The sequence below is a fragment of the Myotis brandtii genome, unplaced genomic scaffold (assembly GCF_000412655.1).
Source record: "Myotis brandtii unplaced genomic scaffold, ASM41265v1 scaffold18, whole genome shotgun sequence".
In the NCBI taxonomy this organism is placed as follows: Eukaryota; Metazoa; Chordata; class Mammalia; order Chiroptera; family Vespertilionidae; genus Myotis; species Myotis brandtii.
In genome coordinates, this window is record NW_005356674.1 from 4,693,903 (window position 1) to 4,715,709 (window position 21,807).

At 53.0% G+C, this 21,807-nt stretch overlaps 1 protein-coding gene across 1 annotated transcript in view; it reads left to right on the forward strand.

Annotated features, from left to right (window-relative positions):
* Positions 1-6: 6 nt before the first annotated feature.
* RAB6B (RAB6B, member RAS oncogene family) overlaps positions 7-21,807 on the forward strand; it is a 47,444-nt gene continuing 25,643 nt past the window's right edge. The window contains exon 1 of the mRNA XM_005863560.2: positions 7-177. Coding sequence (XP_005863622.1) covers positions 108-177 — 70 coding nt within the window. The 5' untranslated portion in view covers positions 7-107. The remainder of the gene's footprint in view (positions 178-21,807) is intronic.

A 21,807-nucleotide genomic window follows, 5' to 3' on the forward strand; every position in this document is an offset into this window, starting at 1 on the left:
TCCCCCTCCGGCTCCCGCACCGCCGGCCGCCTCCCCGCGCCCTCCTCCTCTCCCCTTCCGGCTCCTTCGCTTCTCCTCCTTCTCTCCCGGCCCCGGCTGCCAGCACCATGTCCGCAGGGGGAGATTTTGGGAACCCACTGAGAAAATTCAAGTTGGTGTTCCTGGGGGAGCAGAGCGGTAAGTACCCCGCTTAGTCTCTCGGCGTGGCGCCGTCGTCCCCCGCCGCCAAATCGCACACCCCTTTGGGACCCCGGCCCCGGCAGGGAGAGGCCCCTCCACGCCCGAGTAGAGGGAGGGATGGGCTTTGGAGGTCGGGGCGGCTCGGGCGGGGCCGGGCAGGGGAGGGACCAAGGATAGAAAACGCTGGGGCCAGAGATGGGGGTGACAGTGGGATCTGGGGTGGGGGCTAGGGGTGCGGTGCAGGTGCAGGTGCAGGTGCGGAGCATGTAAAGCAACGAAAATTTGATTTGCTCACGTGGCAGAGGGGCCGGCGTGGGCCTGGGAATGCGCGTCCACAGGCCCGCCGATTGGCATGGACTTATTCAAAGCGCATCCTGGGAGACGCGCTGCCCGGTCCGGGCCGAGCAGGTGACCCCGAGCTGTGCGGGGTGAGGGCGCCGAGCCTGTCCGCCCCTCTGGGGGAAAGAGGTGGGTTTGGCGTCTGCCGACCCCCGCGCAATGCACCGGAGCGGTTCCCCGCGGACCCTGCCCGCAACCATGCGTCCAGGCCCAGAGGCAAAGGGCGGGGGACGGGGGTATAAACGGACACCTGCTTCCTCTCGAAGGAGCGAATCTGGGCCGTGGGGCGCCTCCTTCTCCTGGCTTATGTCCCCTGGCTACTCCCCTGGACACAGAAGGTTCTAGACCCGCTGCCCTTCACCGGCATGTGTTAGCCTCTTTAGGGCTCCGGGGTCTGGGCGATGGCAGCAAGGATTCCCCAACGCGAAGCCGATTTGGGGGATGGTGCAGGGGTGCCTCTCACCCGGAGGCGGCGGTGAAGCCTGGCCCTGGACAGAGAAAGGATCAGGCGACACGCCCTGCCCAGCTTCCCCGCACCCCTCCCGAGAGCGCTGGCAGCGATTCTTCCCACCCCCACCTCCTAGCTCACCGCCCTTCTTGGGGGAGGGGAGGTCACCGTGGCAGCCGGCCAGGGGCGGGGAGAGGGGAGAGACTCGGCTTCCCTGCTGCTAGCAGCCTCCCTTGGGAAAGCATCTTTGAAACCCAGGTGGGTCCCAAGGTGGGAAGACGGGATTGAAGAGCATGGGCCCGTGTGACACCTGTAGGAAGGAATGGTTCTCAGTGCATCCCTCCGGAGGCCTCTCACCCTGGAGCTGCAGGCCCTGCCCAGCTCTTCTCAGGGAGAAGGCAGCCCCTGGGGGCAGGACTCCCCGCTCTGGCTCTACGGACCAGACCAGTTCACCGAGTTTGTGTCTTTCTGTGCCAAAGGCCAAGATGCAGGCAACCTTGGGAGGACCTGGTGGGCTCAGGGAACACTGTTACTGTGGTGTGTGTGCCTGTGGGTTGTGGGGGTCACATGGCAGTCTCCTGTCTGCTGCCCATTACCTGGGATGGATGGTAAGGGGGAAGGGTATCAGAAGGTGGTCAGGCCCTAGTGTGGGGATGGGCATTTCAGAACAAGGACAACTCAGCCAGCCAGCCCTGTGGCCTGGACTCTGAATTTCTGATCTTAATAGATTCCAGTTTCAGTTCCACTTTTCCCCAGGCCTAAAGGGATTTCAGGGTCTCCCCACCCCAGTGCTGGCCTCACTGGGCCCGGAGCCCTGGGAGAGAATTGTGCAGGGAATTCCGAGCTTCAGCTCCTAGAGCAGATTTTGAGGCATCGCTGAGCCTCCGTTTCTCTTTCTGTGGAATGGTTACTCGAGGACAATCCTCTTACTCCTGAATGTTTCCCTAGTGCCCCTCGAAGGGCCAGGACCTCGGAGGTTCTCCATGAACATTTGTTTATTCCAAGTCTGACCATGTTTTAGTAAAAGGCCAGGGCTTTGCTGAGGACAATGTCTTGGGGGAGTTTGAGTGAAAACTCAGGGCTCCCTCAGCATCCCTGATGGGCTGAGGCCCCTGCTGAGTCCTGCAGATCCCCTTTTGCTGCTGAAATCACAGAAATTAGAGCTCTGGCCTCAGAGATGGAGCCCCCGCCTCCTGGAGTGTTAGGTGGGATGTCTGGGCCCCAGGGATGGGGAGGACTTACCCAGAATCCCATTGTGGGTCATCTCCTGCTCTCAGTCACTAACATGTCCTTGGGGAAATGAGATGACCTTGAATTGAGGAAGCCCAGAACTGGGGAGTCTTCCTAAGAGAGGGTGAGGGTTGCCACTACCTGGTCAGGCTTGGGGCTGGGTTGGGTGGGAATACAGGGCTAGTTGATTGGGGGCAGGGTTTGTGGGTCCTTGGAGCACGGTCATTATGGATGTTAGTCTCTGCTATCAGTGGGATTGGCTATTGGCCACTCTGGCCCCTCCCAGCAGGGAGTCCTAGGCTCTGAAAAGCTTCCTCCAACATGGGTGTGTCATCAGTGGGTTACCTTAAGTTTTACAGAGCTTTCGGGGTGCCTGAGCTGGGCAGGGGAATGTGCATCTCTGAGTGTGGTGGGACTGGGGAGTTGCCCCTGCAGCCACTGCTGTCGTCTCACCTGAACACAGTTTTGCCTGTGTTGGTCCTTTGTGCCAGCATCCTGTGCAGCCTCTGCAGTGGAGGGAGACCCTGAGCTCTGGCGCTCACTCCACCCCCCCATCCCCAGCTCTCCCTCCCTCCCTGTGTGACCTCGGAGGTTCCCTCACCTTCTCCATACCCGAGACTTAGTAGCTGGGCTTCCCTGAATGAGCTGAGTCCCCTGGGAAGGGGCCAGGGGAGGGATCTGGAGAGATGTGGTCTTCTCTGATTTTCTGTGCCCGGCAAGTGTGTGAGGACCGCTGGATTCCAAAGAGGAGTGTCCAGCCTGGAGCCTGGTGATGAGGAGAAGCGTCAGGCTTCCAGAGATGCCAGGGACCTGGTTTGAGTAGGAAGCCTTGAAGAGCCACTCATGAGAGAACACCTCCAGCCGGTGAGAGAGCCCCTGCTCCTGGCAGCAGAATGACCTCTGTCCACTGGACCGTGGAATACAGGCTGGCAGGGTCAGCCTGGCAGTGGGTAGCATTGTGGGGAGGGTGCTGTGGACCCAGGATAAGGGGTGTCCTTGCACTGGGAAGGCTGTGCAATTCTGCTGGGACTTCGATGGCTCTCTGGGCTGCTGGCCATGCCCCTGCTGCTGGCAGTGGTGGGGGACAGCCGGGAGACGCACACCAGTCCCGATGGGGGTATGTGGTGGCAGCCGAGAAGACAGGCACGGGCAGGTGTCTAAGGAAGGAGAGTGGGTCTGGGGGACACATCTTCCTCCTCAGTTCTGAAGGCATTCTAAGGGGGCTGAGGTTCATTTCGGTGTGTGTAGTGAGGAGGAGGGATGTGAATGTATCGGATGGGCTGTGGCCTCTTCCGAGCTTCCTTCCCTGGGACTCCTCTAGCAGCAGGAAGATGGATGGACACAACAGGTTCCAGCCACTTTCCCAGGCGGAGGCCGGCAGGCCAGCCCCTCCCTCTGACCAGCCACCTCCCTGCCCTGCCCCTGCCAGTGGTGCTGCTGCAGGTGCCATCCACGTTGAGGACAACCTGAGTGGTGTCCCTAGAGTTGTGCCGCCCTGTGACCCTGTGTGCGGCTGCCCCGCGCGGTCCTTAAGGCACTTGTTCACTGCCCCCTCTCTCCCTTCCTTACCTCCCTCTTTCGCCCTCCCTCCTTCCATCACCCATTTATTTATTTAATCAGATCGTTGAGTGTCTCCCCGCCTCATGGACCTTATGGTCCACTGGGGAGTGCAGACAGTTGTGGGGATAATTACCGTAAAGGCCTGTGAGAGCCACGACAGCTGCTCTGGAAGCACATAGAGGAGATGCTTCTACAGGCAGCCGGCTGCTGCTCCTTTAGGCCACGTGCAGGGAGTAGGTCCTCCAGGGGTCGCCCCCTCTCCCGGGAGCCTTGTCTGTCCTCCCTTCTGGGGAGAAAGTGTGTGGGGTGGGGGAGCAGGAGGACAAGGGCGACTCTCAGGTGTCTGGCTTGTTAGTACCGGGAAGGGCCTTTTCCTCCACTTTGGTCCCAGTCCTCCAGGGTAAGGAGCCTTCATTGGCCCCTCTGCCCCCCCCCCCACTGTCTGGAGGGCTCACCCTCCCCAGCTTAGCCTGAACCCTGCCCTCCTGCCACCCACACCACCCACAGCACCCACAACCACCCTTTGCTGGCCTGGTGGTTGTGCCTGAAATCCGTACCAGAAGTTTTTTCTCTCCACTGACTCCCAGACTGGCTGGCTCCCCTGGGCACTCACCATGTTTGTTTTTTCCTGAGCAATTTAAAAAAACAATCACATGCTGCTCTGTGACTTCTGTTATCTCAGTTACTCGGGATTTAAAAAATGTTTCTTAGCTTTTTCCCTAAGTGCAAAAACCCTAACTGAATATGAAGCCCCTTAAGGGCAAAGTTCAGAAGGTTAAGAGGACGAGGGTTTAGTTGTCAGTCCCCTCCCCATCTTCAGGAGGTTAAGGATCTCAGTTTGGAAATGATGAGGTTATCCTGCTGTGTGAGATTTGCTGCTGGCCCATCAACAGATTAATAGTGAAGGGAGTCACCTGGCTGGTGTGGCACAGTGGTTGGGCATCGACCCATGAACCAGGAGGTCGTGATTCCAGGTCAGGGCACATGTCTGGTGTTTTAGACTCGATCCCCATTAGGGGGCGAGCTAGAGGCAGCCAAACTGATTCTCTCTCATCACTGATGTTTCTCTCTCTCCCTTTCCCTTCCTCTCTTTGAAATCAATTTAAAAACACACACACACACACACACAAAACATTTAAAAAAATAATGGGGAAGGGAGTCAAGGCGGCTTTGAAACAGGCTTCTTCATCCTGACACAAGCCAGAAGACTTACCAGTGACGCTTAGAATCTTTCCCAGACAATTAGACCGTTTAGTCTTGGTCATGCCCGACTCACACGGTTCATCTCATTCTCAGGGTGCCCCCATCCCCACCACCATCTCTGAAGACCTATGAGGAGGCAGTAAGGCCACCAGAGGTGGGAAGGCAGGGACGCATCCAAGCCTGATGCCAGCAGAGCTCACTGTGAGATCTGGGGTCGATCACCAAACTGTCCTGCTCCTTAGGCTTCTCAGCCTTGCCTTCTCTCCTCCCAACCTCTCTCTCGTCCTCCGTGTCTGGAATGAGAGAGGGAACCTTGGATGTTGAGTACAGACCCAGAACCTTTGCTTCCTTTGCTGAGAGAGGTGTGTGCGACGTGAGAGTCAGACACCAAGATGAGAATTCACCTGTACTTGGTGGAAGAGAAAAGTTGCACCTCAGTGCTAATGAGAGACAACAGAACTCACCAGAAGAGAAAAAAGGAATGGGTAGAATATGTTCTGATTGTGCAGATGTAATAGTAATTACCATCTTTTGCATGAATCATTTGCAGCCCCCATATTACAATGAATCCCATTAAAATATAACAAAATAACCTCATTGTCCTTTTGTGACTTAGTACATTCCTAAAATCAGCCCATGAACATTTATTTATCCTTATAGGTGTCTCCCTGGCATTGCAAACTCACCTGGGGCAGGCCTTTGAGGGGCTATCACCTGTGTCCCATCCCCACCCCATCTCTTTCACTGTTGCTGAATGAATGAACCATTGCATGTGCAGGACTGTTGGTCTTAATGTAAATAATGTAGAAAAATTGTTGGACAGAACCATTGAGGAAGATGAGAAAAGGTTTGGTAGAATAGAAAATTCATAATCATCAGGGTGGACTACTGTCAAACTGCTGGGCATTTTCTCCACTGTCCTTCAGTCTGTCATCCTATTCTAATTCTTACCAGAGAAGAGAAGATGGGAGAGGTTGCCAGGAGGAAGTACCGGCCATGCCCTGATATGGGCAGATTTGGTTAGAGCTAAAAGACAGGCTGCAGGAAAAAGGTGGGCCCTGGGCAGGGCTAGATTTCTAACTCCTAAGAGAGGTTCTTTACTGTTCCTTGGGGCTTGAAATTTCCAATTTCCTTTATTATTTTTATAATTTTTCCCTTAAACTAAGTGAGATCTTTTAAAAAAATAAATGTTCAATGCTATGAATACTTTATCAATTTAGTAAAATTATTTCTTTTTAGTAGAAAAGCATATTTATTCTGGTCTCTTGGTAACAAGACCAGTGGTGACCCAACCACGTGTTCTGGGACAGGTAACACCTGTTCCCAGGTGGTGACATACCCAAAGGACAGGCTGGGTCCAGGAGGAAGCAGATTATACCTCGCCCATGAGTAGAAAAGAACCTTTAAGCAAAGGCTTCTTCCAGGAAATGCATTCAAAGACTGGCAGCCTGGAGCCCCAGCAGGTGCCTGGACAGAGGGGTGGGGAAGGGGGGCAGTAGGGTCTGGGACGGGGAGGGAGAGGGAGACCTCAGTTGTGTGCCTTCTGTGCCGGAGACCACAGGTTTCTTCCAGCACTTGTGGGTGATGGGCATGTTACTTAGTGGGGTTTCCCCAGAGGACAGGGCTTCCAGTATTGAGGTAACCAGCTCACCCAGCTTCCCCTGAGGCTGGAGAGGAGGTGAGGGTGAGTCACAGAGGCTGGGTCGGCCATGAGCTGGCACTTTTTCTGAAGGAAATGGGGAACTGGTGGAGGATCCTCAGCTGGGGAGTGGCTCAGTCCCCTCTACACGTGGGAAGGATGGTCATTTTAGGGCCTTGGAAGGAGGATGGATGGGAGGGGTTCTGAGTGAGTCTGTCTGTCCTTCCTGACAAAATGGAGCCGACCCTCCTGGGTTCCCGTATCCCTCCTCCCGTTAACCTCAGGTGGCACTTAGGAACACTGCCCGCGGCTCTGCACGGGGCACCCTGCAATAGACGTGGATTCACCCATTTTGCAGGTCAGGGGGCGGAGGATCAGTGAGAGCTGGTCATGCCCAGGGACTCACTGCTAGCGTGGCAGGATTAGGATTCAAACCCAGTCACTATGAGAAACACAGTGATCTGGCTTGTTAGTACCAGGAAGGGCCTTTTCCTCCACTTTGTGCCTCTAAAGCAGGCCCAGGCCAGGGAGGGGGAAGATGGGACAGAGGACCACGGCAGCCTTATGGACTTGAGGTCACTTATAAATGCCTCTTAGGGAGTTCATCAAGCTCTTAGCTGAGGAGGAGCCAGCAGATCACAGCATGGGGGTGGGCGGGAAGTCCTTAGATTCCCCTAGGCTGGTGAGGGGCACTGGAGCCCAGAGCCGGGAGGAAAGAGGGGAGGGATATAGGAAGAAGGCTGAGTCTCCATGTGGAAGTCTGATGGAGCTGGAGTTGTGGATTGCATAGCAGGCACTCCATCCTCACACCGAATGAATGGCTTATCTGGAGGTAGCTAAATCTCCCAAGTCACTCCTCGGCCCACTGCATAGAGGAAAGACACTACCCAGGTTTCAGCTGAGAACTAAGTACTAAAAAGGGAAGAACTAACCAAAGTAAGTGGCTGGCCTCATCCTCCCCCCAGGCCTGGAGCAGCCAGGGCCCTGGAGACCCTGATTCTGGCCCCGGTCAGCCGCCAGCCAGTTGTGTGGTTGGACAAGCCCTATCCCATCTCTGGCTTTCTCGATGTGTCCCCAGAGGTTGCTGGACTGAGTGACCACTCCAGCCAATGGATCTCTAACTCTTGCTCATAATTCAGTGCCATCTTAGAACATGATGCCAAGCCAGTAGCACTCCCATCCTGGAGAGGTGGCACTGCTGGTCACAGGGGTTAGAGGGGCTGCAGGGATGAGGGTGTGGGATCAGGGTGTCCGTCAGCTATTTTACCCCTGGATCTTCTGCCAGCAGGCCCCAGAGCAGGGTCCTTTCCAGCCTGCACCCTCTTCTCCTGGGAGGCAGTCTTGGCCCACCTCCCTGGGCCCAGCTCTCCCTCGTGTGCCCCCAGGGTACTCTGGCTCATCCATCTGAGGTTGTATTTGGCTCGGGTTGCCAGGCAACAGGGATGGAGCTGTCCTGCCCTTCCTGCTGGCAGACATTTATTCTGTACAGAGGGGACCTATGATGAGGACAGAGCATGTGACAGCTCCCAGGTACTCCATCTCTAGGACACTTCCTTCTGCAGCCAGGCAGCAGGGTGTAAGCAGGGAAGGCAGGGAAAGGGCCAGCACCTAGAGAGGTTTGCAGTGTTTCCACCAGACGAGCCAACTTACTGACCCCGCCCCAGCTCCTACTCCAATCCCATCTCTCACTCCATCCTCCTCAGGCCCGGCTTCCTCCCTAGCCCCCCCCGCCCCCCATGTCTGGATGGTGTTGAGATGGAACAGGACCACTCTGTGCTCATTTTCCTCACCAGACACTGGGGTGATTATTGCCTTGTTGGGGTTTCACGAAGACTAAATATTTCACTGCATGGCTCGTGGTAAACGCTCAGGTGATAGGTAATTTTGTTAATGAAATAGTGACAGCAGCCCCCCTCTGTAGATGGATGAGGGGAAGATAGGTAGGGCTGCGAGGTTTTGAGAATCATTGATCTGTCAGTTTTGTGTCATGAGCTGCAAGGCGCACATCCGTGTGATCTGACAGGAAGAGCTGCATGTCCCCTTTTATAAATGAAGACCATGAGGCTCTGAGAGGTGAAGGCTTTCACATGGCGTGCAGGACCCAGAGTGCTTACTGCTGAGCCGGGAAGGGCACCTGGGTCTCTGACTCCCTGGTGGGTGTTTTCCCTGCTTCCCATCCCGGCAGGAAGTGGGACAGACTCACTCTGCCCCGCTCAGTGGGACCCCCACAGCTGCTCACGGGAGAGCACCTCATGTTCACAGCTCTGGTACTTCCCCGGGAGCACAGCCCAGGTGGACTGCAGGGGCGAAGGCTTTGAGGCATGTGATTAGGACAGCAGCTGGCGAGGTAAGCAGGTCATAAGTCCCAGCCAGACAATGTTCAGTACCGAGCAAGGCTGTGGGCGGGGTCTGCTGGGGTTGTCAGGGAAGGCTTCCCGGAGGAGGTTGTGCACAGTGAGCAGGACTTCTTGGGCAGACAAAGGTGGGCATGGTAAGTAGAGGGCCAGGCTGTGTCAAGGCCGAAGGTTGTAAAGGGCTTGGGGATTCCAGGGAATGGAGTGTGTGGTGCAAGGTGGCTGGGCTGTGGCCCAGGTGGGCATAGCATGGTGGGAGCAGGAGCTGTGAACTTGGACAAGTAGGCGAAGTCAGGCCCCAGAGAGCCTCGCTTCCACATGCAGGAGTCAGGGTCTTCCCTCCAGGCACTGGGGTTTGGATTAAGGAGGGACATGATCATGGATTAGAAGAAGAAGGTGGGGTGGGGTCCGATTGGAGACAGGAGATCCAGGCAGCCTGAACCAGACAAGGCTGGGAACATTCTGAGGATAAAATGAGAGGAGGGCTCGTGAGAGGGTAAGCCAGGGTTTCTCCTCTGGCTTGAAGTGCAGCCCCACTGGGGATGTCTGTTTCCCTGATGCTTTTCTGTAGCGAGGACGCAGGAACAATGAAGGCTTGTCGAGGAGGAGCTTGGTTTTTCCCTGCAAGGTCACACCATCCTCGGATGTACCAAAACTGGCCACCTCGAGCTCCTCTGTCCTTCCTGCCTCCACACGCCCTGGGTTCCCTGACTGCTTCCGTCCTGCCAAGGGGGTGCTCCAGGACGCTGGCAGCCCTCCCAGACTCCCCCCTTCTGCCACCTGCCCAGGGCAGAATGGACTACTCCGTGAGGAGCTGGCTATTAGACATCTGTGCTCCCCACCCTCTGGTCATTGGGTCTGTGAGCTCCCTCTGCCCCATGGTCATTGGGTGCAGGAGCTTCCCCAGACCCCTCTGGTGACTGAATGTGAGAACTCCCTCTACTCTCTTGCCATCCGGCAGGCGCAGGCGGGCCGCAGGCGGGTGTGTGAGCTCCCCCTCCCTTGCTAGGCTCCTCTTCCAGGGACACTTGACTCGCTTTCTTTGCTTTCTCCCAGGGATTCCCTTGCTCTTCTCTACCAGCTTCCAGCTTCCCAGCAAGCTCAGGGGTCCCTCAGGACTTGAGGGAGGCAGTGATGTGTAGGGGAGAGCGCCCCTCTCTGCCTTGGAGACAGAAACCCAACCTTAAACTGGCTGCACAAAAAGCGAAAGGGCAAGAGCCATGGAGCCAGAGTGGGGGTGGGGCTGCCATCCTGAACCCAGCCCTAACCCAGAGCAGGCAGCCTGTTCAGGCCAGTTGGTGCAGTTCCCTGCCTGCAGGCCAGCTCATGGTCTGTTCTCGAGGCCTGAAACCCCAGCCTCCAAAGCCCTGGTGACCCCTGCTCCTTGCTCCTCCTGCCTTCTGTCCAGGCAGGGCCCGTGGAGGTTACTGAGCGCCACCTGCACTCCTTTGCCAGGGGGCCTGGTGGGTGGACAATATCCTATTAGGCATCATCAGTGACCACAGCATGTTTCCGTCACCACCCATGGCCCTTTGCGCAGTGCCAGCATAATTGTCTCTGGGGTCAGGGCGGGTAAGGAGAGCTGTCGCCTCGGCTGGGTGCTCAGCAAGGGTGTCTCCCTGCCAGGATTGCTGGCCTGGAGAAGGGCTGGCCTGGAAGCTGGCCACAAGCAGTTCATTTCAGCTTTGACCTGTGGGAACACCCGCTGGTCCCCCATTGCTCCTACCCCTGAGGCAGAGGCAGAACCAAAAAAAAACAAAACCCATTCCTGGTTCGGGACTGGAGAGTTGCGCCTGTGGCCTCTGCAGCAGAGACAGGTCTCTCTGGGGGTGGCTAATTCTGAGAGAGGCTGACCTGTTGCTGAGCGGGGAGTAAACGCTGCACAGACTGAGAGGGTAAAGGGAAGCATTTAGAACAATTGTTTCTTGTTGATTTCCTCTTCCAATGAAGGGAGAGGGCTAGGAGAGAAAAACGGGTGTGGGGGGAAGGGAGCTGTGAAATCACGGAGATGGAGGAGGAAGGTGCTGCCACCAGACACAGACAGGCTTAGCGAGCTACAGCCTGTCTGTGACCATGACCTGGGGCTTTGAAAAAGCCAGGGTGGTTTGCTGCTCTAGTGGCGCTGTCCATCCCTGGGTTCTGACCAAACGGAATAGAATGCGGACGTTTCCCACGGAGGCATCACTGCATATTGGACCGATTCTGTTTCGTGTGGAGGACGAGGTGAGCAGCGGGGCTGCTGCTATAATGATGGCAGATAACCTGCAGCCAGGCAGAACAGGAGGAGTGGAGAGAAGAGTCCTCACCTCGCCCTGGGGATCAGGGAGGACGCCCATCAGCTTCGCTCCCCCAGTGCTGCCAACATGGGGCATCAGTGAGCAGACTGAGCTGTCTCACTCCCCAGCAGCTCCCAGCTCCAGCAGTTCCCAGGCTGGGCTGCTGTGAGTAGGGTGTAGTGTTGGGGGCAGGAGATTTTTGTTTGGTTCTGCTCTCTGTGTTAGAACCTCTGGGAAGGATTTCTTTTCAGGGAGGAAAAAAAAAAAAGACTGTTATCAAATTAGCCACTTATTTTTAGGATATTAACAGATCCTACGTGTACCACCAAGATCCAGACATTCTCCCCTGATTCTAATTCATTAAGTCTCCCCCTCCATTCCTCCATATCCAGCCAAAACACTGCAGGCTTCTGTCCAGGCCAGAATATGAAATGCAGGCCTGAAAAGGTGCCCAGCCAGCCTATCCACCCTGCTCCTCCCCCACCTACATCAGAAGAGGGCAGCACCCTAGATGTTGGTCCAAAAGAACTTGGCTCCTCTCCTACCTCCACCATGCAGCAAAAGGGCCAAATAAGGCCAGGTTCTGGTGTGGACAGCAGTGTTGGCTCATCCATCCACCTCCGCTTGGGGGAGGCCTGGGTGTGATGCGGGAGAACTGGCTGGGCAGTGTGCAGAATACTCAGTGAAGCAGGCACCACAGGGGTCAGCCCCTGCCTACCCACAGCCTCCATCCAGGCCAGCTGGTAGCTTCAGTCTTAAGACAGAGACCTGTGAGGTGATTAGCTACTTCACCAATATAGGAAAGGGGGTGGAGGCTGAGTGAGGGGTAGAGACAGCATCTCTTAGGAACCTGTGAATGTGTGATGGTGTGGTAGACATGACCTAAGGTGACCCCCCAGTGACTCACATCCTTGCATGGTCCCCTCCCCTTGAATGCACTTGAGTAGAGACAGCATCTCTTAGGAACCTGTGAATGTATGATGGTGTGGTAGACATGACCTAAGGTGACCACCAGTGACACATCCTTGCATGGTCCCCTCCCCTTGAATGCACTTGGATCCTGAGACATGCTTCTAGCCAATATGGTATTGTAAAGGTGATGGGATGTACCTGCCATGTGTGAGAGGGTCTGTGAGGGGGCCACGTGGCAAGGAACTGTGGATGGCCCCTAGGAAAAAAGAACAGCCCCTGGCCCACAGCCCCTGAGAAAATGGGGACCTCAGTCCTCCAGTCACAAGGAACTAAATTCTGTCAGCAACCTCAGGAGTTTGGAAGTGGATCCTGAGCTCTGGAAAGAAACATAGCCCAGCTGATACCATGATTGCACCCTTGTAAGACCCTGAGCAGAGGACCCAGATAAGCTGTGCCCATACTCCTGCCCCACAGAAACTGTGACATAGTCATGTATGTTGTTTTAAGCTACTAAGGTTGTGGTGTTTGTTACACAGCACAGATAACCAATACAGATGGGGTGAAGATGTTTGAGGGAGGGAATGCCTTAGAGATGCCCTCATTTCGCAGACGAGGAGTTGGAGCATCCAGGAGGGGCTGTGACCTGCTCCCAGTTACAAAGCTGGCTGGGGCCACCCGCAGCAGGCACGAGGGAAGCCCCTGGGAGCTGGGTTCTGGTTCCCACTCTGATACTGCTCTCCCTTCATGTGGCCTTGAGCAAACTCTCCTGCTTCTGCACCTTTGATTTTTCTTGTCAGATTTTCTAGGTACCTTCTTGCCATGACTTGGCATTCTGAGGCTACTCTGATCTGAGATCTTTCTGGAAGCCAGCCTTCTGTCCTTGGTACTGTTTATTCTTTGCTCTTCCTTGGCTCCTCCCGTGTTGTGTTTCCACTGGGACTTCAGGAGGCAGGGTCTTCTTGTCCTAGGTACACTTGGACTCAGACAAACCTCTGAGGTGGAGCTCTTCTTGGCTGTGCACGGGGAGAGGTACTGTCTGGCCATGACCCTGGGGCTGTGTGATCTTGGGCAAGTGGCCCCTCTTCTCCACCTTCACAACTTCTCAGTTCAGTGCGCAGCTTGGACAAGATCAGCTCCAGAGCTCTGATGGCTTATGCCATCTGTGGTGCTGCTTTTGAGATGGGCTCCTTAGGGCCCGGAGCTTGTGGGATGGAAACAGGTGAGCCTGGCTATCTCCCTGTCTTGGTTACCCAGGCATCCAAACCCAGGGGCAGACTTGGGTATTAACCCAGTTCCCCTAACTCCATTCCCATGGCCTGGCCCTCTGGCCACCCCGAAGCCTGACCAGCAGTCATTTCTGGTCCAACAGGGGTGGAGACACAGTTCCCTGCTGGGTGGTCATTGGAATCTAGAGTGCCTTTTCCATCCCAGAACACAACACTAAACATTAGCTGGAAGCCTGTCCCTACTCTTTGAGTCAGTCCTGAGCAGGTGACTTTGAGTCTGTCCTGAGGGCAGGAGGAGGCTTCTGTCTATTGAGAATGGGGAAGTCTACATGTCCATTCTTCTCACCAGCTGACTGTGGAGGCGCAGGGCCTGGGATTGCACCCAATTTCTCCTTGTCAAAGCAGCAAGGTGAACAGCACTGTGCGGGCTGTGTGAGGACAGGAGTGAAGCTGGGCCAGCAAAAGTGCCAGGAACAGCTCTCTAGGCTCATGGAGAACTCAGAGTCAGCACCCAAGGCTGTCCAGCCCAGGGGTTCCTCTGAGAGGGGGTGGCATCTGGGATGATGCTCTGCCTACAGCAGCCTACAATCTGGAGGCCACCTTCTACCTTCCTGAGTGAACTTGGCCACAGCTGTGCTCCCAGGGATGGGAGCTGTGGGTCCATTGTCACAAAGCCCCTCTGACTGGACCTCAACTAACAATCTAGGAAACACAAGCCATGCCTCTCAACACTTTTCCTCCCCAATCTCACTGCCCCTGTAAGTGAGGCTTTTCACATCAATGCCACCAGCAATTTCCTTGGCAAGAAAAGGATAAACATGAGCATATATATTACTTTACCAAACACCATGCTGTGGATGGGCCAAGAGTTCCTATCAGTTAAGTAAATTGCCAAATTGCATTCGTACTGACCTTGTCAAAAGATCAGCTGGTGATGGGAATTAAGCATACTTACATTTCTCTCAAACATACATATACTCATTATGAATTAATTCTTCACAGCACCCAGGCAGCCACTCAGACACATGGATGTGATTGGCATGTGTAGGGTCTGGCTGGAACTGGGCTGAGCTCCAAACCAATTGAAATGGACTACATTCTGCTCACCGATCTGGCTATCCAGGAAAGCCAGGCCAGAAGGTGATGGTGTATGCTCTGGGCAGAAACTCCTTTTCTGAGATGATGTTGGAGGGTGGCTAGTCCTCAAAGCTAGCGGGTGCTGGTGATGGTGCTGGTGCTGGTGTGGAACCTGGAAGATAGACCTTGCCCCTTCCTGAAGCTGACAAGTGTTTGAGATGACTCCATGAGACAGAGAGGGTCCAGACAGTGGGTGGATTGACTGGGTGGGAGGAGCTCTGCAGCCCACATAAGCTGTGTAGTCAGATCTCAGGTGGTTTTCAAGAAGCCCTGAGGCTTCTTGTAAAATGTTGTATTTGTAAGGTTCTCAGTTTCACAGCTAAGACACCAGGGGAACTAGAGGGTTTCCATACACCAGGGCTTCTGGTGCCTGTTTTGTTGAGTGTGTGTGTGTGTGTGTGTGTGTGTGTGTGTGTGTGTGTGTTTGCACGTATCAGTGAACATGCACACATGGTGGTTACACATGGGTTCGGCCCATTGAGCTGATCTATCTGGACTTGCTCCATCTCCTGGTCTGTGGTTAGAAGTGCTCACAGCAGTTCCCCAGTACCCAGCTAGATCCTGCCTCACTGTGAAGATTAATTTGATGCCAAGTATAGTTATAGTCTAGTTCCTTAGGAAAATGTCATGTTGACCAGAATGTCTAACTAATCAGCACAATATTTCCTGAATGTGCCAGTAATCTGAGAGAAATGGATGTGTACATGTGTGTGCATAATTTTTCAAATCAGCATTATTTTGACATAACTTTAGGCTTATAGAAAATTGCAAGAACAGTACCAAGACTTCCCATATGCTTTTCACCCAGAATGTTAACTTTTTACTGTTCTCAGAGGATTCATAACACTGCTGTGAGGTAGTCATTTCTGCTCCCATCCTATACAATAAAATGCTAATATGCAAATAAACCAAACGGCAAAATGAACGGTGTAATGACTGGTCGCTATGATGCGCACTGATCACCAGGGGGCAGATGCTCAACACAGGAGCTGCCCCCACCCCTCAGCACAAGGCCAGCCAAGGTGGGTGCCAGCGGGCCCCCACCCCCCTCCCCATCACCCCGCCGGTTGCCCTGCAGATCAGCCCTGATCACCAGCCAGGCCTAGGGACCCTACCCTAGGCACTGGGCACCAGGCCAGCCAAGGCACCGGACCTCTCGTTGTTAATATAAGGAAGCTGCGCCTCAGAGGATAGTAACTAACCCAAGATCACACAGGAAATAAGTGGCAGAGCCAGGATTAAAATCCAGGTCTATCAGATTTTGAATGTATGTCCTGCCTATGTTGGCTGTAGTGTGAGTGTGCAGGTCTGTCCTTCTGCCAAAAAACTTCCTTTCTTGTGTTGCAGGTCTGTTAGAATGAATTATCTCAGCATTTGATTTTCTTTATTTTACCTTCATTTTTGAAAGATTTTTGCTGGGTATAGAATTCTGTGTTGACAATATTTTTCTTCTACTCCTTCAAAGATGTCATTTTCTTTTCTTCTAGTCTGTATAGTTTCTGTCAAGGTAACAAGATTTTTGTTCTCTGTTTTCTTGGGTCTGTGGTCCAACATAGTGTAGTAATTTTTGTTTAAACAGTCAGTTATAAGGAGATTTTAACAATATGAAAGAAATCTTACATATTTATCCATGTAGTGACCATGTCCTGTGTTCCTCATTCCTTTGTGTAAATCCACATTTCCATCTGGTGTCATTTCAGTTTCCTAAAGGACATCTTGTAACATTTCTTGTTGTGAGTGTCTGCTGGTGATAAATTCTGTCAGCATTGTATGTTTGAAAAGTATTTCTTCTTTGTTTTTGAAAGATGTTATATATCTGAAAGTTATTGAATTCTAGATTAATGGTTTTTTCTTTCAGTAGTTTGTAAATGGCTCCTTTGTCATCTTGCTTGCATTGTTTCTGAGGAGAAATTGCTGTCTTCTTTGTTTCCCTGTACTGAAGGTATCTTTTTTCCCCCTGGCTACTTTTGTGACTTTCTCCATATTGTTGATTCTGTGCAATTTGTATATGATGTGTCTTGTTTGGTTTCTTTATGTTTCCTTTTTTTGAGATTCATTAAACTTTTTGGATCTGTGGGTATATAGTTTTCCTAAAATTTAGAATATTTCCAGTAATTATTTCTTCAAATATATTTTGCTGTCACCATCCCCATCCTCCAATCTTTTGAGGACTTCAATTACATGTACATCAGGCTATTTGACATCATCACACAACTCACTGTTGTTCCAATTATTTATTTTTATCCTTTTTCTGCATGTTTCACATTCACTGGTACTTTCATCTGTAATGTCTAATCTATTGTTAATCTCATCAGTGTATTTTTACCCTGCCCATTGTAGTTTTTACCTGTAGAAGTTTGTCGTGTGCTTTTTAATATTCTCCATATCTCTGTTTTAAATTAACATGGTCTGAAATTGCATTGGCTTCTAAGATTTCATGCAGGAAAAAGCTTTCACAGAAAACAATAAAAAGTCAGAAAAACAACATCTTTCCCTCATGTTTCTCAGTAGCCTCTCACCCTCTGCACCTCAGAGAACAAATGCCTAGTGCTTTTTGAACATAATGACATGCAGTTAGAATAAGTTGCGTGTGTTTTTTTTTTTAATGTCGTTGCTAATTCTAACATCTGTGTCAGTTTGGGGTTGGTTTCAATTGATTGTGTTCTCCCCCTCTTTAGGGGTATATTTTATTGTTTCTTAACATACCTGATAATTTTTTTTAAAATATACTTTTACTGATTTCAGAGAGGAAGGGAGAGGAAGAGAGAGATAGAAACATCCATGGTGAGAGAAAAATCATGGATTGGCTGCCTCCTGCATGCTCCCTACTGGGGATCCAGCCCACAATCTAGGCATGTGCTGTAAACATTCTTAAGATTTGTTAGTTGAGACCAGAGTGGTGTTCAGTGTGGGGCTAATTATTACCCACTATGGAGGCACAGCCCTTTTGACTCCTCTCCCGAGTGTCCCCAGATTTCCACTCTGGAAACAGGCGGAACAGGTGGGAACAGGCACTCTCCCAGGCCCCGTGTGGATTCCAGGCACTGTTTCCTTTAATCCATTTGAGTGGTTCTTTCCCCCATCTTGAGTAGGTTTCCTTACACACATGTACTAAGCGGTCCGCAGCTGGACACTCGGAGGAGCCCCTTTGCAGACCTCTGGAGTTCTCTCTGTGTGCATCTCCCTCCTCTCTGGGACTCTGTCTTGTGAACTCCAGACTCTCAGCTCTATCTCCTCAATTCAGGAAGTCCATCAGGTTCCACCTGCCTCCCCCCTCCCTATGCTGTAGCCTGAAAGTTTCTCAAAGCAATAATTTGGGGGTTAGCTGTGGGGCTCACCTCATTTGTTTCATGCCTCTCAGAGGTAATTACCTTCAGTGCCTGATGGCCAGTGTCTTGAAAATCATTATTTCATATATTGTGTCTGTCTTTTGGTTCTGTCATATGAGAGGATAAATCTGGTCCCTATTACTTCATCTTGATCAGAAGCTGAAATCTTGGAACCTTGGTTTTTCGTTTAATTATTTATTTGTAAGGCACATCGGTCTGGGCCCATGACTGCGAACATTGGCTCGGACAGGGGATGTTAGCATCCTTGATTTTCATCAGTGATGTTCATTCAATTGACTGCATAAACATGTACATTTGCCCTGTAAGTGGCCACATGGTTTCTGTACTCTAGACTCTTCTCAAGACCTTTCTGCTATTCAACTCCTATAAAAAGCTCAGCAACCAGTTTGGTTTTACCTCACGAGTACTGTGACTCGTTGGTCACAGTTGGTCAGGTATTTTTTTTTTAAATATGTTTTTATTGTTTTTTAGAGAAAGGAAGGGAGAGGGATAGAGAGATAGAAAACATTGATGACAGAGGTCATCGATCGGCTGCCTCCTGCACACACCCCCAATGGTGATCAAGCCTGCCATACGGTCATGTGCCCTGACCAGGAATCGAACCAGTGAACCCTTGGTTCCTGGGTCGATGCTCAACCGCTGAGCCATAGCAGTTGGGCTGGTCATGTATTTTTACTTTTATTTTTTGCTTTGACATCATCCCATGACTGCCAGGGAGATTGGGCAGCTTCTTAGTCTGACTGCAGTGACTTGAGTAAGATGTTACAAGATGTATTTCTGTAAGTAAAGTTTTTGCTCCTGCCTTTTCTTTTTAGTTTATGTCTCCTTGGCCTTATATCTGTCTCAAAATTCTGGATTGTACATAAGAGAAATCTATTCTCTCTATCCAGCTGATCTGTGTAGACAATTAATATATAGAGTAACGATTGGGGAGAAGAGGAAACCTCAGGTCAGGAGTAGACTCGCTTAATTAGAAGCTCCTCGTGTGGGTTGGGATTTCTCACATGTTTCCTCGTTTAGCCCACGGTGAGCCAGTCGGCCCCTCAGGACTCAGGTAGGAGCTGGCAGAGCCCTGGTCTGGGGCCGCCTTTCTGTGCACTGGGTTGGGCAGGGGTGGTTTACAGTGTCCTGAAAGCTCATGGGGTCCTGGGAGAGGTAGGGGCTGAGGTCAAGACCAGACTACAGGCTGGGCCTGGGGGCTTAGGTAAGTGGGGGGAAGCTAGAGAGGAAAGGAAGAAAAGCTAAGACGAGAGCACGCCATCAGGCAGAGGAGACGTAGCCAAACCTCCCCTGTGGCAACCAGCGGTGCTGGTGTGGCCTCTGAGCTGGGGTTTCTCCGAGCCCAACTCTGCTGACCACCTGCTTCCTTGGAACTCGCCTCTTCCTGCCAAACGTGAAACCTCTGGGGAAGGCAGCAGGAGGTGGGTCAGGAAGGGAGACTGGGGCTGAACCTCCACGGCCCCAGCCCCGGGTACCATGTGCAGCCCTGGCAGGCCATCATGTCCCCAGAACCACAAGGCCGAGTTAAGGTGTTCTGGATGAGTGATGGCATGGAGGAGCAGCCTTCCTGGGAGTACCCATGAGTTTGCAGACATGAGGAAAACTCCCCACCTGGAGTCCTAGCTTTCCTGATCACACGGGACTTTATTTTCCCTTTTCCTTTTCTGTCCCCACCCTTTGTACATGATTGAAGCATGGGCTGTTATGCTGATGGGATTCTTAGGACCCACTCTCCCTGTTCCTTCTTACTCTAATGAAGCTGAGACCCTGAGCGGGGACTGGACAGGTCCAAGGTCCATAGCCAGCCAGGGACACATATAGGGCCAGTCCTTCCTCCTGCATCCCAGGCTTTCTCTTTTCCAGCAGGTGGGGGTGCATTGTGAGGCTAGTGGATGATACCCCTAGCCCGGACTCAGGGCAGGCTTTCCTGGGGTCACTGGGCTTGGTCAGGGGACATGGGACGGGTGGAGGACAATGGGGCAGCGTGAGGGTCAGCAATGGGTCCGTCTCCCAACTGGAGCAGGAGAAAGGGTCTGGGTCAGCCCAGCCCACCTCTGTCCTGTCAACCCCCTTCCCATCCTTCCTCCTCTCCTCCATCCTCCCTCCTCCCTCCTCCCTCCTCCCTCCTCAGTGAGGCCCAGGTGGCTGAGCATCCTCTGGCAAAGGGAATTAACACACTTAATTAAAGTGTCCAATGAAGAGCTTTGCATATTTCTTAATTACCGTCGGAGTCTTTGGGGGAACCGTTTGAAATGGGATTTTTCACGTGTTTCCTCATTTAGCCTACGGTGAGCCAGTCGGCCCCTCAGGACCCGGGTAGGAGCTGGCAGAGCCCTGGTCTGGAGCCACCTTTCTGCGCGCTGGTGGCAGGGTGGGTGTGGAGGGGGGAGCCTGGCCCCAGACCCCCAGGCTTGCTCACCTTGCCGCAAGGTTGGGGTTGGATTTTCTATTTTCTGAAAACAGAACAAAAGAAAATAAGGCTCAGGTAGTAGATGTAGCTGGTGTCTTATTACCACAGGGCCTGGGGGCTGTGGTAATGGGGGGGCTTTGGGGCAAAGGTTTGCAGGGCATGGTGCATCCTCCCCAGAGGCCCCTGTGGAGCAGGGAAGCTGGGCCAGGATGGTCCTGGTCTCCTTCTCAGCTGCAGGGCAAGGACGGAGCCCCTCCCCCTCGGAGCAGGCCCCTCCCAGCACTCACAGCGTTTCCTGGCTGTATTCTGCAAACTGCGCTGATGGGATGGATAACCGAGTCGGCCAGCCCAGGCTAGGAGTGGGTTGTTGGCCTGAGAGCAGGTTTGCCTTTTCCAGGGCCACCTCCTGACAACTACAGACGCTCTCTGACCTAGAGCTGGCTTAAGGGGGGCTATGGGCCAAGATTCAGAGACTCTTTCCCAGGCATCTAAGAGGCGGGCATCCCACCATGGTGGCCTGGAAATGGCAGTGGGTTCCACCAGGTCTTTTCTGCCTCCCATTCTGGGCCAGTTCTGTGACCCTGAGGAGGACCAGGCGGGAGCCCCCTATCTGTCCAGCAGTGTCCCGGAGCTGGCGTGGGTGGTCAATGGGAACGGGTGGCTGAGAGCAGATTGTGGGCCCAGGTTCTGGCTGGGCTGGGCAAGGCGGCCACCTCGTGGGTGGTGCTCACTCTGCCAGGCCTTGGCAGACCCTCTACGAAGTCTCCAGCTAACTTCTTGTGCCCTGCCTCACATTCGCCTACGTTTCTGGCCGGCAGGGCAATCTCTCCAGCCACACCCACACCCACACCCACACCCACACCCACACCTGCTGTGGAGATGGCAGGGCCGAGAGGGGTCCTTCAAAAAGGGAGACAGTGTCAGCCTGGGAATCTGGAGGCTCATGGGCCACTCAGCCGACACCTATGGCCTGGGCACAAGCCAAGGCCCGGAGCCCTGGGTGGGTTTGGTTTCATGTGGCAGTCATGCGTGAGGCGTGGACTTTGGCGTCAGATCTGGGTTTGTGTGCCAGCTCCACTGCTGACCAGCTCTGTGACCTGGGAGGATAATAACTCACTCATGGGATCGTGACGAGGATCAAATGAGGGGCCCTAAGGAAAGCACCGGCTTTCTTGTCTGGCTCTAAGAGAAAGCCCCGTAAGAGTTCAAGTTCCTGTTCCTTCTTTCTAGAGGTTCCTGGTAAATACTCAGTAAGGAATCGTCTGACCCTCGTTTGGTTGAAAGGAAAATGCATCTCTCTGCTTAATCAGGTGGGACTAAACTACAGGAATATTGCGAAGCCAAGAGCTGAGATAAAAAAAAAAAAAGCTCAAATGATTTGGCTGCTTGTTTTTAATAAAATCCTGGCAGTAGAGTGGAATCTTTGCCTTCAGAAAAAGCTCAGCTTGGCCGTACTGGTGTCTCAGACTGTTGTTAGCTGGATTCGGGACAGTGTGACCTTGAGAACAGAGCCCTGTGGGGAGGACCACTCTCTCAGAGGCTG